At 39.7% G+C, this 18,486-nt stretch overlaps 2 protein-coding genes across 2 annotated transcripts in view; both read left to right on the plus strand.

Annotated features, from left to right (window-relative positions):
- The window catches only part of LOC147017932 (A disintegrin and metalloproteinase with thrombospondin motifs 3-like), a 279,852-nt gene that overhangs the window by 227,426 nt on the left and 33,940 nt on the right, over window positions 1-18,486 (plus strand). The window contains exon 17 of the mRNA XM_085899925.1: window positions 3,684-3,816. Coding sequence (XP_085756051.1) covers window positions 3,684-3,816 — 133 coding nt within the window. The remainder of the gene's footprint in view (window positions 1-3,683; window positions 3,817-18,486) is intronic.
- LOC147017933 (uncharacterized) lies at window positions 3,823-7,389 on the plus strand. The gene is made up of 3 exons (XM_085897034.1): window positions 3,823-5,563; window positions 5,660-5,854; window positions 5,951-7,389. The coding sequence occupies exons 1-3, from the start codon at window positions 5,471-5,473 to the stop codon at window positions 6,635-6,637; spliced, it is 975 nt and encodes a 324-aa protein (XP_085753160.1). The 5' UTR covers window positions 3,823-5,470; the 3' UTR covers window positions 6,638-7,389.

The following is an 18,486-nucleotide window of genomic DNA, read 5'->3' on the forward strand; positions in this document are numbered from 1 at the left end:
GTGCTGTGGGTGTTCTTTGTGCCTTTGGACTCGGTGAGTGTGATGAGGGTCGAACTGAAGGACTTTTGAACTGTGATTTTGTGAGTTTTATGAGAGAATTAATTGATTTTTGTGAAAAGCATTTACTTGGTGTAAATGCATTTACTTTTACACTTGGTGTAAAAAGGAGAATGGGGAGAGCAGGATACAAGGAAGGGGAGGATTAGGGGGAGGAAGAGGAGAGGGAGTGAGTGGGGTGGGGGAGGAAGAGGAGAGGGAGTGAGTGGGGGAGGAAGAGGAGAGGGAGTGAGTGGGGTGGGTGGAGGAAGAGAAGAGGGAGGGAGTGGGGTGGGGGTACGGATCAGTGCCTTGAGGGTAGCGGTGTGGAGTCACGTGTGGAGGGAGATCCAATGGGTGGGCAGGGGCAGGAGGGTAAGTAGAGAGAGAGAGAGAGAGAGAGAGAGAGAGAGAGAGAGAGAGAGAGAGAGAGAGAGAGAGAGAGAGAGAGAGAGAGAGAGAGAGAGAGAGGTGTGTGTGCGTGCGTGCGTGCGTGCGTGCGTGCGTGCGTGCGCACTCGCACAATATGATAATGGGCTAGGGTAGTGTGTCCAGTCAGTGAGCCTGGGCATTGCTGCTGATTTATGACCAGAACATCCCAAACTGATCAAGAAGGTACTAGCTCTGCCAGGAGGGCAGTAGTTTAGAATCGAGGTCCGGCTAGGTAGTTTGAATGTGGGATGAATTGGGGGGGGGGGGGAGAAGAGTCTAGGTGGTGGATATGATGCAGAGAAGGATGTTGGAAGTGTTGTGTGTGTGCACGAGACCGAATGGAAAGGAGATAGAGTGAGGAGGAGGTTGATCGGAGGATACAAAAGCTGTTGCACTTGGGTGGGGATGGAAAGAGTAATGGCGTGGGAAAATAGTATTAGAAGAGATCAGCAAGCAGGTGGTCAGAGTGGAAAGATGGGACGGATAGTCATGGGATCATTGGTGCTCCAGGGGCAAATGGTGTGTTATGTCAGTATATGGGCTACAAACGGGAAGGACTGGGATGGATAAGCTGGAATTCAGGGACACACTGGAGAGCATGATGGGAATGGTTGAGCTGGATGTAATGCTGTGCATTGTGGGGGACTTTAACGTGCATGTGGGAGGAGTAGAGCCGGGTGAAGAGGAATGTGTTGGTAAATTTAGTTAGGGAATAAGCAATTGAGAGGGTCGAGAGCTGGTGGTGAGGAATAGGATGGCCATAGCCAATTCATTCTTTCAAAAGTGGGAAAGCCACAAGATTACCGATAGGAGTAGACAACATAGAACAGAACTGGATTTGGTGCTGGTAAGGAAGCGACAGTTGTGGAGGGTAAAGGATTGTAAGTGTAGGGAGAGCATGTTACCACCTAGCACAAGCCTGAGGTGTTTATGGTTAAGAAGGAGGGAGGTTAAGAACAATGGTCAGAAGATTATTAGGTGGGGGAAGTGTAGGGGAAACGTCATCATTGAGTACAAGGAGGGTTTGAGGGCCAGGTATGAGCAATTTAGCGAGGAAGCAGGATTGGAGGAGTGGTGGACGAAGCACGGAGAGGTCTTTCGGGGAATTGCAGAAGTTTTGTGTGGAAGGACGTCAGGAAAGGGTGCATCGTCTAGGGATAGAAACCAGGCATGGTAGACAGAGGAGGTGGTGAAGGCAGTTGGTGACAAGGAGGAGGTTTGGAAGAGAATAGAGAAGATAAAGGATAGGGGGAGTCAGTCGAATGTGGGATTGTTGCACATGTATCGGCAGAAAAGGAAAACAGCAAAAAGAGCTGTGGATAAGGTGAGGAATGATATGGAAGAGGAGGTGTACAACAAGTTGGAAGAGGATGGTGGGAGGAAGTTGATATATAAATTGGCTTGTGACAGGGATGAGGATGGTAAGGACATGAAGAGGGGGGGGGGGTGTGATTAAGGATGGTGGCAGGAGACTAGTGACAGAGAGGGGGCAGTATTGAAGGTGTGGGAAGAGTATTTCAAAGAGCTGTTGAACTGGGAAGGAAGCAACGGCGAGCTGGAGCGACTGTGTTGTGTAGAGGGGAAAGGGGAATTGGTGGAGATCAGATCATGAAGTGCGGATGACATTGAAGAAGGGAAGAGCACCAGGCATTGATGAGGTGTGTACAGAGATGATAATTGCAGCAGAAGGAGTCTGAGTCAGTTGGACGAAAAGACTTTTGAACATATAAGAAGCACCCGCTCCCTACGGGAGCCATCAAAGGGGTCATGTTATTATATTTATGCCTATTTTACTCCAAGGGGTCCCAGGATTACACACCCAAAAATGGTTGCGATTTGTTCAGCCGTTTTTGCGGTACCTGGGAACAGACAGACGGTGAATTATAGTAAGATGAACATATGTATGAGAGAGGGTTCTATTCTATGTGAGAGATGCAGAGAGTACTGGGAGAGTGGAAGGAGGCATTTGTTGGGAAGCATGGGCTGAAGATGAGTTTGGAGAAGGCCGAGGTGATGTGGGTCAGGCAGCAGAGAAAATAAACGAATATCAGGTTGGAGTGGAAGGAGATCAGGCAGGGAAATAGGTTCAAGTATCTGGGAGGAACAGTGACCAGGGAAGGTAAGTCTGAGGCGGAGGTGCGGAGGGGGATTCAGGTGGGTACGAATGTGTGGAGGAGGGTGGAGGGAGTAATGGCGGATAGAAAGATATCAAGAAAATTGAAAGGGAAGGTTCTGATGTCGCATGTAATGCCGGCCTACCTTTATGATCTGGAGATGGTGGCACTGACAGAGAAAACAACAGAAGCTGCAGATTTGCGAGAACAACTGGGTCAGGAGGATTGTGGGAGTGAAGAGGGTGGATATAAGAGGATGAACTGAGGGAGGAGATTGGTGTGCAGATGAGCTTGACAGGAAGACCGATGAAATGCCAGCTGAGATGGGTTGGGCACGGTGTGGATGTGGGAAGAGAGAATGGCAAAGAGAGTGGATAGGTTGAGTTAGCAAGGGAGGAGGAAAAGAGGTAGACCACGGTTGAGATAGGAGGATTGTGTGAGGAAGGATATCCGTAAGGTAAGGGTGGTTGGAGAGTGCAGAGAGTTGGCTTGAGGACAGAGGGAGGTGGAGGCGTGTCGTGGTCAAAGCAAGGCAAAAGTGTGGTGACATCTGACCTCACCCCTTTTTAGGGAAGAGGAGAAGAGGAGGTCTGTTTTGTGGGAGTGCTTAACTTTTTTCCATGTATATCCGTACACACGTGTGTGATATGTTGTGAACTGGGTATAAGTTGCATGGCCACCATGTTCCAGCGCTGGAACACAGTCCTGAGGAAGTTTATTGGTCACGAATGAAACCACCTGAGGCGAAGTGTACCCTTTCCTGTTTGTTTCAAAATCAGTGGAGTTGTGCTATATACTATTTGTTGTGAGCTTTGTCATTATATTTGTTTTTCTGGGCAAAGGATACAGAAACACCAACCCCTTAAACTACTGTTGACCAATATCTCTCTCTTCCCAGCTACATTTTGGAGATTTTTCTTCCTGGTTACAATTTAAGACATCTCTCGAACTGTGTAATTGACACCCCATCAGCAAGTGCTGGTGTGTGACAGGGGTTCATGGTCACCATTGCAGTTAAGAAGTGCTATGTTTTTGTGCGTGTTTGCATTTGACTAAAACAGGATGATCCGTTACTCCCTCCTCTCATTTATTTTGACATAGGACTGCAGTTCACCAAGTATGGATGCAGGCGGCGCTCAGACGGCAAGATGGTGCACAAGAGCCTTTGCAGTGGCCACCCCAAACCAAAGCCAATTCGTAGGCGCTGCAATCAGCAGGAATGCATTTCAGCCTCGTGAGTAGATCAATGGGGAACCATGATGTCATTTAACCAAAAGTATAATGAATCATTTGGTTAACATTACAAAAGCAACTCCCATCTTTGAGCCTAACTTTTGTTTTCTGGCCATTTTCATAAAATTATATTCATATACGCATTTTCACAGCCACTTCTGTTTCATGGTCTCACTTTATGATTATTGCAGTTTACGAGTCAATAATTTATAACCTTCCTTTTACAGCTGTATCAGTCTGTTTCGGTGTGCAGAAGGGAAGGAGGAGGAAATGTCAATGAGTAAATAAAAAAACGAGGCAATACATGGGGTAAGAATGTGGGAGGGGAAAAGAGGAGAATGGTTGAAAGGATATGAATGAAGGGAAGGCCAGTGTCTGAAATGTTCAAGAGGGACGGTGCTGGAATAGGTTAAATATCTCGACACACTCCACCAATCCCTATTGGACATCGTGCACGACTCATGTCAAAACCCTTTATAAATTGATAACTAATGTGGTCCAAGCCAGTTTAAAAACCAGTTGGCTCACACCATCGGGATTTTTTTTTAAGGCAGATGACTCAGACTTCTCATCATTTTCATTCATCATTCAGTCATTTTGAGGGTAATGAAAAGGTAATGTCAGGCTGGATAGTTCAAAAATGGACCTCATGCTTAAGACCAGTGGTCAGGTCAGGTCAAGTATGGGAGCATGCACCGAAGCAGCACGTCGTTGTGTCTACTTTCCACCAGCACTCCAGGAGCCTCCGTCTGGCCATCCCCCAGGCAGATACCTGACAGTAGGGTAAGAATACTGATTCTGGCTCACTTTTCCCCATGTAAATGAATGGGGGATTTTCAGCGATTCCCTTTTTTTTTCCCTAAAAATAAACCCCCTTTTTATCCCAAGGTATATTTATTTGTCTCCCCTTTTAACCTGGAGGTTGAACCTCATTGAATTGAACACCTGGGGGTTGAACAGCTCACTCATTGAACCTATAAAGATTTGTTCATTCTCAAATTCCTTCAATAGTTTAATTTTCTTTGCACAATAATCCCCATCTAAAATATTGAAAAACAAAACATTTGAATCTTTATATTTTTGAAGATACCCCTTTTGTGCCATTACGAAATGATAAACTTCTCTTAATGCTCTTGTTTGACCACCTCCTGAGCCACAGGTTATTTTTTTGTTAAGCCCCGCCCACTTTTCTTTAAGCCCCGCCCACTTTTGCTAAGCCCCGCCCACTTTCCACAAGGTATTCAATAAGCCCCGCCCACTTTTGCTAAGCTCCACCCACTTTTTGTGAGGTATTTTTTCTAAGCCACGCCCACTTTTATAAGCCCCGCCCACTTTTCATGAGGTTTTTTCTAAGCCCCGCCCACTTTTGCTAAGCTCCGCCCACTTTTAATAAGGTTTTTTCTAAGCCACGCCCACTTTTCCTAAGCCCCGCCTACTTTTGCTAAGCCCCGCCCACTCTTACATCATTTCCAGTTCATCTCTGACTCACAAAGAAATCACTAGAAAATTACAGGATGTTATGGTTTTGAAAAATTTCCCAATGAAGGCTTGCCTAGGCTTGCCCAGGGAATTTCCAAAGGAAACCACACCCACCAGTCTTTCTCTATAAAAGCTTCAAACCCAGGCTCCATTTTAAACATTTGTTTTTGCTGGCAATGGTGTGCTGTGTGCTTGCCTGGAACTCTCTGTCTTGTATGGAACTAAACCTTCAAGTTGATGAACTGGATTCAAACCTCTTATCTGTTGAGGTAAGATTTTTATTTTCCTATTTTCAAACTTTGATTGAAGCATACTCATTTAATAATTAAATAACTTAATTAATACATTATTATGTTCTCTCACAGGAAATTGTATCTGAAATACAAAATGAAAATACTGCTTTTGCTACAACTTGGGGGGAAATTGTTGGCTTGGTTGAAGACCTTATGAGCGACCAAGACCTTGAGTGGGATGACTTTGGGGTTCCTTGGAACTCTCTGACTTGTATGGAACTAAACCTTCAAGTTGATGAACTGGATTCAAACCTCTTATCTGTTGAGGTAAGATTTTTATTTTCCTATTTTCAAACTTTGATTGAAGCATACTCATTTAATAATTAAATAACTTAATTAATACATTATTATTTTCTCTCACAGGAAATTGTGTCTGAAATACTAAATGAAAATACTGCTTTTGCTACAACTTGGGGCGAAATTGTTGGCTTGGTTGAAGACCTTATGAGCGACCAAGACCCACAGAACGAGTTCGTCCTTGATGACCCAACCAAAGAGTTATACCTTGGAGACCAGCAAAATCCTGAAAAAGAGTTTTACAGCAATAGTACTCATTGTGAGTTATCAAGACAATACCCACTGAACAAGTTATACGTTGATGAGCCAGAATACAAGTTTTACCTTGGAGACTCACAAATTTTGAAAAAATCAGTAAATGAGTTCTGCCTTGATGGTTTAAATAACTACCTTGGAGACTCAGGAAAAGGGTTCTGCCAAGATGGTTCTAAATATGGGAACTACCTTGGAGACTCACAAATTTTGAAAAAATCAGTAAATGAGTTCTGCCTTGATGGTTTAAATAACTACCTTGGAGACTTGGAAAGTTGGGTTTATTTTGAAGACTTGAAATGCTACCACTCTTTGGGATTTAAACCTATCAAGAAAGTTCTTACTCCCTCTTTCAATGTTATCAAACCTGAAAGCCTTAAAAGACAGAATTGGAAGAAGAGAAAAAAAAAAAAACGTAAAATATATACATATATAGGTGGAAATCTCATTTTGAAAAAGACATTGTGTTGGGTGAGGATTGAGTTGGGGTTGAGATTTTGAATGTGAGGGTTGGGACACACACACACACACACACATACACATCAACAAACAAAAGTTAAGCCTTGACTATTCAGTTGAGGATTCTGTGTTTGGGGTTCACAGATCTAAGAACGTCCACCCCTTGACACACATTATATACTGTTATACACCTCGGACTTGGCCCTCGAGTGTCCACAACGGTGTATAGTAGGAGGGAGTGAAGCGCCAACCTATTGCTCCCATTGCACACACACACACACAAACAAAAGTTAAACCTTGACTATTCAGTTGAGGATTCTGTGTTTGGGGTTCACAGATCTAAGAACGTCCCCCTTGACACACATTATATACTGTAATACACCTCGGACTTGTCCCTCTAGTGTCCACAAAGGTGTATTATCTGCTTAGTTTTGTCTTTTGTAATTCCTGTGAATAAAATGAACCTAAAATCTCTTCCCCTTCCAAATCATATATTTTATAAGTCCAAGGAACCGTATCTATTACATCAACAATTTTAAAAAGTTCTTTCGTCCATCGTTCAGTAAAACCCTTTTCAAAATGAGATTTCCACCTATATATTCTTACGATATCACCAACTTTGAACTTAGGTTTTCTGACATTAATCTCTTTTTCATATTTTAATTTTGTAAATGTTTCTGATGGTTTCATATTTGTTGACGTGTGAATCGTGTCATTATACTTATCCACAATATCCTGAATAAAAGATGACCATTGTTGTGAACCGAGTTGTGTGAATTTTTTTATATAGTCTCTCTTTTAAGGTATGATTAAAACGTTCAACAACTGCCTTCCCTTCATTAAAGGTACTGTATAATGTAATACTGTTATTTTTTAGAAAATTCATAAATGTCTTGTTATAAAACTCTCTACCCTCATCAGTCCACAATTTTTTAGGTTTTCTCTTACTTTTATTAAATATCTGTTGAAAAGCTAACATAAGAGTATTACCTGTTTTGTTTTTTAAAGGGACAACCCACGCATATCTACTCCTCAAATCAATAACGGTTAAAGCATACTTGTACCCCTTATCATTATTGAGTTCAATCAAATCAGCAGACCAGATATAATCAACTTCCTTGGAATAAACTTTCCTTCTCTGAAACTTTGTGAATATTGGTTTATGTAATTCATCAGCTAATTGCTCTTCAGTCTTAATGGTATCATTAGAGCCTATAAGTTTTTGAATTTCCAAGTCCAAGTTTCAATTTAGCACTAATCATCTTCTTCACGATGAACCTATCAACTTTTTCTCTCAAGGTTGGATTTTGTATCAGAGACAAATTATACAACATTTCTCTATCGGCTTCATGCTTTTCTTCCAACGTTGTGGTATTCCCATAATCAATATCGTGTCTCATGCACACTTCATCAACTCTATTGATTGGTTTACTCCAGGATTTAGGATTGTCTGCCTCATCTAATCTTTTATCCAAGTTTGTGCCTGGACCACAGAAAGAATACCCTGGAAGATGTAATTCCCTGGTATTCCAGTAGTTGTAAATTTACTTCCTGATAAAAACTTTTGTATATCTCCTCCGAGTTTGTGTTTGGAGATAAATTGATTTTTTTTTGAACCACACACCGAACATATACCTTTTTGTATAACCCTGTTATTTTTACTTTTAATATATGAAATATTTTTAGTATTAGTTTTCTTTTTACATTTGAGACAATAACTCATTTATTTATGAGAAAAATTCCTGCAGAGTGCAAAAACCTTTTTAGTTTCCAACATGCACATTTGAATCTTAATTTTTAAAACATAAAGAATCCTTAGAAATGCCTTCACTCTCTCCTCCATTTATTTAAGAAAAAAAAAATGAAAAACTTGAATTAAAATCCATATCTTGTCGATGCTAATAGTCTTGTCGAAAGTATTGCAAATAGACTTGTCAATTCTTTGTTTTCCTCCTCGGTGGGTTGAGTTATTTTCTGTAATACCACCAATCTTTTTTGAATCTCACTGGTTTCCATATTTTGATATTTATTCATTCTCTCTCTTTCCTCCCTCTCTCTCTTCTCCTTTTCCTCCTTCTCTTTCTTCTCCCTCTCTCTCTTCTCTCTTCCCTCCCTCTCTCTATTCTCTCTTTCCTCCTTCTCTCTCTTCTCCTTTTCCTCCTTCTCTTTCTTCTCCCTCTCTCTCTTCTCTCTTTCCTCTCTTTCCTCCTTCTTTCTCTTCTCCTTTTCCTCCTTCTCTTTCTTCTCCCTCTCCTCCTTCTCCTTTTCCTCCTCTTCCCTCTCTTCTTCAACTCCTTCCTCATCCCTTACTATCCTTGAATCGTTTACACCCCATAGAATATTATACATATATTCATCAGGATTTCTTGTTATTCCTGTATCCAAAATAATTTTTTTACAACAGGAAACCAATAAAATTTCTTTTGAATTTCTAAAAGAGCCTTACCTTTTCTTAACCTTATAATTTTTTCATTATTTAACATTCTAATTAAATCTAAAGTTGTCGGTTTATCAACATCAGCATAATGCCAATCTTTTATTGAAAATACCTCATTCTTATGTTGTAGAACATATTTATTAAAATAACGAATACCCTTTTCTTGAAGGTATGCTTGGACACAGAAATGATAATTTTCTTGAAGCCTTCTTGCTGTCATTTATGTATTAGAAATATATGTTAGAATAATATTATGGCACGAAACACCTCCCCATCTTCCCATAGTTAAATCATTTTGTATTTCCTTACTTATTATATATAATCCTGTTTTTTCTGTTTTCATGAGATAAACAAGGGCAAAACCATTATTATATTTACCCTTATTAAATTCTTTTATTTGTTGTTTACTAATCGTGGCTCCACAAAACTCATTCTCGATACCAAGTGGATAATATTCTTCCTTACGAGACTGATTTAATTGTTCCAGGTCTTCGAGGTTAATTTTAAATGACCAATTATACCCTAAATCATTCATATCATACCCCCATTGTTCTATTCTCATACAAACGATACGCCCTTCTTTATAAAAATTTATTTTAATTCGAACTGTGAATTCTGTATGACCTGGAGATAATATCAACACTTCTGTATCTTTGGAATACACAGCCGTTTTATTCAAGTATATATATTGTGATAAATCACTTAATCTCACCAAGTCATTCGCGTCAGTCGGGCTTGGATAATTTTTTAATTTATAAGCATTTTTCATGTTAAGATTTTTGTTTATATTATATTTATGTCGTTCAGCCTGTGCCTTTGTATAATAATTTGATAAATCAATATCCAGTTCTTGAGATACACCAAAGATAGAACCATCTTTACCAACATAAGTCATTTATATTAGATTAAAAATAATATCATAAAAATTTTTATTTTTGTTGAGTTGAAATAACACATATAGACATAATTGACCACAACACTTGGAATTTAATTCTTGGACTTGAAATGTTTGATAAACACCATTCTGTAAGAATTTTATGACTTCAACAGGTGGTGGAAGACCAAAACTATCAAAATAATATTTGTCTTGACTATTAAAAATACAAACCCAATGAGAACCGTTCCCATCATTATCTTCTAAGTTCATAATAATATTCTTTGTATGTTTCGGCACATTTGTTAATTCATCTCTCATACAAATAACCACATTATGAATTTTTAATTTCTTACAATATTTGGCAAGTTGTAAATTTGATGTTGTATTCTTTCCAAATTCTTTCAACCACTCATCAATGCTCATTTATTTATGAGAAAGATATAATCCATTACCTCTTTTCGTTAATTTTACACCTGCTTGTGCTATAGAAGAAAGCATATCTCCAACTAACAATCTCGCTTTATCAGGCAGACCTTCAAGTTTTTCAGCAAAATCTACAATTACACCACTTCCACTAATTTGTTTCTCCAACTCTTTGTTATGTCTTTCCAATTCTTTTTGAGCCTGGAGTTGAGCCTTCCTTTCGTTGGCAGTTTTCACCGCTGTTGAAATACCACCCGTCAATGCTCCAACCGCACTTAAACCAGCAAATAAAGGAATTAGAAATGGGAGAAATCCTCCACTCGTCTCTCTTATTGAATATTTTTTCAACATTGGTTTTGTCATTTTAATTTTAAGTGAGCCAGTGTCATTCAAGATTTTAACCTGTTCTCTTGTGAGCAAAACATCAATTCTTACTGCTCCTTTTCTCTGAATTGTATTAACGTTAATCGTACAAGGCTTTTGATTTTGAACACAAGATGATAGTTTATGAAGATTGATTTGATTAACATATACCCCAGTTGGTACTTTACCACTCATTTATTTAACAAAAAATTATGTGAGACTAATCATCACACCATTATCTGTATTAATCTGCAATTCTGTTTCTTCCAAAAGCAAACAATATGTATCAACTTCTTCACTCTCTCCTCTTTCAATGTATAGGGAAGTATCCACTCGATTAGACTTTATAGTTTCCTTTTGAGCGCTCAGGTCAAACGCATAGATTGTATACAAACTTTTAAATGCTGTCATATCCAAAATAGGTTCTTTATTTCCATTACTTTCACACACCTTTTGGTAAGACTTGTATGCTTCAGCAAAATCATTTTTTTCCCAATTAATTTCCAATCTATCTCGTGGATAAAATGTTCCATCTCGAGAAACGCGAAGTTGTTTCACCTTAGCATTATCACTCAATGCATTATTCTTATCAGTCGCAGTATCACCATCTGGCTTTTTAAAAATCATCCACAGATATCGTGGCTTTCCTTCCAGAACACCCAAATTCCACGTGTAAGTAGTTTGATTGAGTTTAACGTGTTGACATCTTCTTTTGAGGTATGATACACTGAGTGGTTTCTTTGAGTTAAGTCTTCGATTCAACATCTCTTCTGTTTTAAGATTAGGAGTATATTCACTGATATACCAACTCATCTCCTCAATTACAAATTTATTCTGTTCACCAAAAGCACTACCAACACCAAAAAGCAATCTATTTTCATTATCATTCCTTTGTAGTTGAAATCTAATTTTAAGACCATACAGAACTTTATCATAATCACAAAATCCAAATATACCTTTAAGAGGAACTGCCACAGTAAAACTAGTTTCTGCTTTTGTATCATCATTATACATTCCTTTCCTTTGAATATATCCAGGGTCTGTGTTTGTTCCCGTTGACATATCAGGAATAAAACCTTCGACAGACCCCTTTCCCATTCTATCACTGAATGTATAGAGTGTAAATTTCATCATTTCAGATACAGCAGAGACATAATCAACCGCTTCAACTTCTTGTGTTCCAATATACAATCGCACACTATCAAACATTTTCCAGAAGAAATCATTTACAAGTGTAGCGTTTGTGTTATTCCCAGCCTTAGTGAATTTAAATTTACACAACAAGAAACTTTCGGAGAGATTCAAATAGGTTTGTTGATTATTTATTTCAAAACTTTTTGTACCATTTGTATTCCAGTCTGTTCCAGTTATTGCATTTACCTTGAAGTAATCTTTGTTTTTAGTGGAGTTTGAGATAATAATAGTATCATCCAAATCATAGATACTATCAATTGCTTCCATACTTGTATTTATTTAGGAAAAAAGATGTTAAAACTTTTGAAACCCTGATCCAAGTATTTGAATTATTTTCTGTCGTTCTTGGGGGACAACTGAGTTTTACCTTTCTTAATTTCTTTTATTGCTTGTAATTTATGAGATTCCTTCTGAGCATCTTTTATACTCTTTACAGCACCTGCTACATTTCCCACAGCAGAAGCAGTTGAACCAATTAGGTCTTTATGTTTAAGAATAGTTGAACCAATACCCATGAGAGTATCAATTATCCCATCTCCTCTAAATTGATGTCTGACACCCCTTTGTCTCTTAGGTTTATAGTATCCTCTACCAAGATACATACCTTCACCCTTGTAGTACGGGGAAAGGAACATCCCATCCCCTGTAATTATTTTATATTTTCCCAACTCGTGTTTCCTCACAATAACCATCGTATTTATTTATTGGAAAACTTCACGTAGGTGCATTCTGATGGATATAACTTCTCCATTAAAAGAAATCACACGATTATCTTGGTCGGTTATCCTAAAATTTACTCTGTGTATGGTTTTTCCTGACACAGGTAGATAAACCAAATTTTTAGGTTCCATATTGAATTTATAACCAATTGGGGTTGAGTATGCGCTGAATGAAAATATTGTATTTGTTTTTTTTTCCATCATTATAAGCACCATCAATCAAATCACAGTGAATTAACACCGAATTTATTCCTGAGGATATTTGAATGACATTATCACTGTAAAACGTCCCATTAGTTTCAATCTTTTTGAGGAGAAACCCAATAACTCTCTAAATGAATTATCAATTGTGAAATCAACCTTGTAGTTATTTTTAACTTTAATCGTTGATTTTGAAGTATGTTTTTGAATGTTTATAACAATATTTTTTGGTTCATCACCCTGTTCTTTCATAAGACGAGCAATTTCGGAAGATATTTGAGAAATCTCGTATGCTCCGGGTGAGACTGTTATCGTTTTGTATCCACTTCCCGGATTATAACTAAACTTGTCATTTTTCTCGGTTATATTAAATAAGGTATTATAAGTTTCCATGGACAATAAAGATGCCTCATATTCTTTTGTTGTGTCAAGTTGTAGTGGGTATGGGAATGAAGATGTGTGGTCGCTTGTTGTGAAATTAAAACTCAGGATTGTGCTTCTCATCTTATTTATTATGAGATAAAATGTCTTTATATTGAGATTTATTAATTATTTTCATGTTCATCAACTGGTCTAAAATGGCTGATGCTTCATTAAAACAATTGTTATTTCCAGCCTTCTTCCTGCCTAACAACAATAAGTCTATTAACTAATTGCGATGGGTCATTTGGAAGAAAACTAATACCTGAACCAAGGATACTTAAAGCCTGAATAATGTGTTTCTCCTTCTCATTCTTCCTACTTTTACCAGAAAGAATAACCTTATAATTTAGAGTGTTCAGCAAATCAATATATACTCTATCATCATTATTTTCCATATCCAATGGTTTATCAATATACTTTGATTCATCCCTCACAGTTGAACCTTGTCTTCCATCTTTTGTGAGAAGAAACATTAATCTCGGAGTTAGTTTAACAGGGGGTTGAGCAGAACTTAAGAACCTTAATTCATCATTAAATATCAATACCTTTTCTTGAACAAGATGAAATATTGCTGGTTGTTCTGTTGGAATGAGTCCTGCTTTGGTTTTTGAATCCGCTGAATATTCATTGTTTTGAACAGCATTCACAATATAATCAGGGGCCTGATTAATCTCTTCCAGTTGTTGAAATAAACCTTCATCATCATATTCTAATTCTCCTAAATGCTCTAATTCTTCCTCCGTCATTTGACTGAAATCTTTTAACATTTGAAGCTTTCTGGGAGTATATTCTACTGTGGGAACTGTGGAAACATCTTTCATTTTTCTTGGGAAGTTTTTAAAAGTGGTTTAAAAAATTTCTCTTGTTTTCTTTCAAATGCTTCTTCGCCCGTTAGTTTCTGTCTGCGTTTCTTCTTTATGTCTTCCTGTTGTTTTACAACTTTTGAAACCAACTCTTGATGTTCCTTAAATCTTCTTGCTCTTTCTTTTGTATCCATTTATTTATTGTAAAATATCATTTAATGAATTGTAAAGATTAACAGGGAAATTTTCCTTTTCTTCATCATTCAAGTAGATGTGTTCAAATAAATCCTTTTCTTAAAATATTTCATCAAATTCTTTATTAACATTAATGCGAGTTGTAATTTCTTCTTCACTAATCCTTGCATCTCTGCTTTTCATACGTTTGCGTTGAGTTTCTTCATCAACATCAAAACCGAATGATAAAATCTTCACCCCGCTCAGATATTTAATAATTTGTCTCGTTCCTTCTGGATTAGTTTCTAATATCCCAACACCACCAGATTTTAGTTTCCTTAACTCACTCTTACAATGTGAATATTTTGTTGTACCAAGAGAAACCTCCTCAAATATTTGTCCTTCATTCCTCAATCGCATATGTTCCTCCACTGAAATATAGTGATAATCTTCACCTTTTATTTCTCCAGGTCTTATTGCTCTAGTTGTTGATACAATGCGTATCACGGGGTGTTTTTTAAGTAAATTTACAATATTCTCATTTGTACTACACAAGAACCTTGATTTATGAAAGTTTTTTCCAGAAGCAGATTTACCCACAAGATTTATAATAATAGTTGTCATTTATATATGTAATTGTTTATAAAACAAAAAATATATCCCTTAATATCTCATCTTGTTTCACAACAATATATTTATATTTTTCAGTTGTGTGCTTCATGTAATCCTCAAATTTCTTTTTACTACATAATGTAGAACAATTATCTCTCCAAAAATTATTGATATCTATTGAATTTAACTTGAATAAAATAAAAGTATTAGCATTGTTTCTGATGGAACGACGAGGAAGTTGAAAGTACGATTGACTAAGATAAATACAATTACAAGAAGAATGTCTCCCTCTTGTGTAGTAGCTGTCCATTACCGTTTGGCTTCTCTCATTAACACAATCATCAAAGATAACGAGGTTCTTTTTTGATTTATCCAAATCTTGGGGAGACGGTATATCATCCGTATTATCACTAAGAATACAAGTTATAGGATTTGATTTCTTTTTACATCTCTGTGTATCACAAAATAGTTGAATTATATCTTCAATGTTATAATCATTTAGGTTTTTTTGACGTTTAAATAAACCGATTATATCTTCTTTTTGAAGACCAGCATTAAAACCTTGTGAGAGTAGTTGATACTCTGGTTGAAAACTCGACTTTGTGAAAATTATTAAATTATCATAATCTAAAAAGTTGGGAGTGAGGAGTGAAATGAGAGCGAGAGATGAACCTTCAGAGTTTAGGCTTTATTCCATTTGATTGGAGCCGCTTCTGTGGGCACACCGGGGAATACAGGTTCAGCTAGGAGTACATAAGCAGTAACGTATACATGTGCAGTTAACCATTGCAGACAATCCGCGTAAGCACGGAGTTCGATATAATCTCCATTCTCACCAGTCAATGAGCACCTTCAGTTAACGAGCATCAAGTGGACAGCCGATGTCAATAGCAATGCCCCGGGGACAATCACTCGTGCCGCAGAGACCTCCCCTTATACGCGAGACGCACAACATGTGATCCCGCGTCATGTCCCTCAATTCACGTTAATTCACCACATTCTCCCCACCTTTAAAATGTAACTAGGGGCCCATCTTACACACCATGATTGCTTTAGCACTATAGGAGTATACATTTCAAGCAACGCGGACTAATAGATCTACAGAAGCATACATGCCAAGCAGTGATTATTTTGAGTTGTAGGAGCATGGAAATGAGCATCGATATATGATATAATGAGCATATAGGAGCATGAGCAGCGAGAATGCCGATAATCCCCTTTACAGATTGAGTCGTCGAGGTGGCCTTATTCGTCGACCTCTCCGGGAGTAAACGGCAGTTTCACTTGAGGGAGACTCCCGATCCTCTTGGTGAGCCTCGACTTGTGCCGGGGATGACTCCTCGATCGCTCTCGGGTGGAACGCGGCAGCCCCGTCGCCTGGCGGAGTTCCTGGGGAAATGTCAGAAGGAGGAGTGCCAGAAGGTGGTGTACCGGCGGGAGGAGTACCTGAGGGAGCCAGATGGCGAACCGACACAGTGGTCTCCCTGCCATCCGGGAGCCTGACATGAGCATACTCTGGATTAGTGTCAATGAGTTCGACCCCCTCCACCAGCGGTTCATACTTGCTTTGTCGTACCGGGCGTTTCATGAACACTGTACCGGGGTGGGTCAGCCAGTTGGGCACCGTTTGACCGTCAACATAACGTCGTTGGTGAGTAAACATACGTTCGTGAGGAGTGGCATTTGTGGACGTGCAGAGCAAAGAGCGTATGGAATTCAGAGCGTCAGGAAGAGTAACCTCCCATCGCTCGGGGCCCAGTCCTCTCGATTTCAGCGCCAGAGTTACGGCTTTCCAAATTACTCCATTATACCGTTCCACCTGCCCGTTTCCCTGTGGGTTGTAACCCGTCGTTCGACTAGTTGCTATGCCGTGCTCTAATAGGAATTGTTTTAGCCCGGCCGACATGAAACACGGCCCTCTGTCTGAATGTATGTACGAAGGTCTCCCAAACATAGCGAAGAGGTCAGAGAGACATTTTACGACAGTGCCCGAGGTCATATCCGAGCACGGAAACGCGAAAGGGAACCTTGAATATTCATCAACAACGGTGAATATGTATCTGTTGTCTGTTTCGGTCGGTAGGGGCCCTTTGAAGTCGATGTTTAGTCTCTCGAAGGGGGAAGTAGCCTTGATCAGTCTGCCAGATGCCGCGCCATAGAATCTGGGTTTTAGTTCAGCACAAACAGGGCATGAAGCATTCATTTGTTTAATATCTTCAACAGAATAGGGAAGATTTTGTCTGCGTACGAAATGTGCCATCCTGGTTACCCCTGGGTGGCACAGAGACACATGGAGGTCTTGCAAAGCCTGACTGATTGTTGCCGAACTGTAGACCTGGGAGAAGGTATCTGCAGCAGGGTTTTCTTTCCCGGGCCGGTAAACAATGTCGTATCTGTAGCAAGCTAGGTCTATCCGCCATCTCATAATTTTTTCATTCTTAATTTTCCCGTTATTTTTCCCATCAAACATGAAAGCCACGGATCGTTGGTCCGTAACGAGCGTGAAGTGGTTTCCCAGTAAATAATGTCTCCATTTCCGCAGCGCTTCAACGATGGCGTACGCTTCCTTCTCTATCGCTGAGTGTCTCTGCTCGCTTCTAGAGAGAGTTCTCGAGAAGAACGCGACCGGCCGCCCAGACTGATTAAGTGTAGCAGCTATGGCGTGATTTGAAGCGTCGGTCTCCACCACGAAGGGCACCGAGCTGTCGATCGATAAAACCACGGACTTACTGATATCATCCTTGAGATTGTGGAAAGCTCTTACGACAGCGGCATCTGGTGGAAAGTTTTTGCAATGCACTAGGGGATGTATTTTCTCGGAGTATTGCGAAATCCATCTCGCATAGTAAGCGAACATCCCGATCACCCGGCGCATTGTTTGCAAGTCCTGAGGTGGTGGAAGCTCACGGAGCGGGCGCAATCGCTCAGGATCAGGCTTAATTGTGCCGTCGGCTATTGTGTAGCCGAGAAGGTCAATTGACCTTGCCGAGAATACGCATTTCTCGTAGTTGAGAGTCAGATTATATTTTCTAGCAATGCTCAAGAATCTGTCCAGATTCCTATCATGTTCCCTCTGATCCCTACCGCACACTGTGACATTATCCACGTAAACAAAAGTGTCTTCGAGGTTTTCATCTGAGATGATGTCGTCCATAACCCGTTGGAAGCAAGCTACTCCATTCGTGACACCGAATGGTATCCTTCTGAACTGGTAGAGGCGCCGCCCTGCCTGGAATGCAGTGTACGGTTTGTCTTCCTCTCGGATGGGAATTTGATGATGGGCGCTTCGCAAGTCGATGGTACTGAATACCTTATAATTGGCCACGCGTTCGACCATCTCATCTATGCGCGGCAGGGGGTAGGCGTCGAGTTGGGTGAAGCGATTGACCGTTTGGGAATAATCGACAACCATCCGTTTCTTATGGTTCTGACTGCTGGTTACTAACACCTGTGCGCGCCATGGCGAATCGCTCGGTTCTATAATTCCCTCCTCCAGTAATCGCTTGGTTTCCGAAGTGATGAAATTCATGTCAGCAGTGGTATATCGCCGCGATTTGATCGCTATCGGTTTGCAGACCGGCGACAAGTTAGCGAACAGCTGGGGGGACGTCACCTCCGCGGTGGTCAACGCATTTAAAATTAGACGAGGCTTGCTTCCTCCAAAG

This window comes from Eptatretus burgeri, chromosome 10 (genome assembly GCF_056783735.1).
Source record: "Eptatretus burgeri isolate ZD-2024b chromosome 10, Ebu_testis_v1, whole genome shotgun sequence".
Taxonomy (NCBI): Eukaryota; Metazoa; Chordata; class Myxini; order Myxiniformes; family Myxinidae; genus Eptatretus; species Eptatretus burgeri.

Bases quoted from the DNA above. Each gene is read 5' to 3' on its own strand.
- LOC147017933 (XM_085897034.1), top strand. From the start codon at position 5,471: ATGGTGTGCTGTGTGCTTGCCTGGAACTCTCTGTCTTGTATGGAACTA. The intron at 5,564-5,659 runs GTAAGATTTTTA...GTTCTCTCACAG, and splicing joins CAAACCTCTTATCTGTTGAG to GAAATTGTATCTGAAATACA. The intron at 5,855-5,950 runs GTAAGATTTTTA...TTTCTCTCACAG, and splicing joins CAAACCTCTTATCTGTTGAG to GAAATTGTGTCTGAAATACT.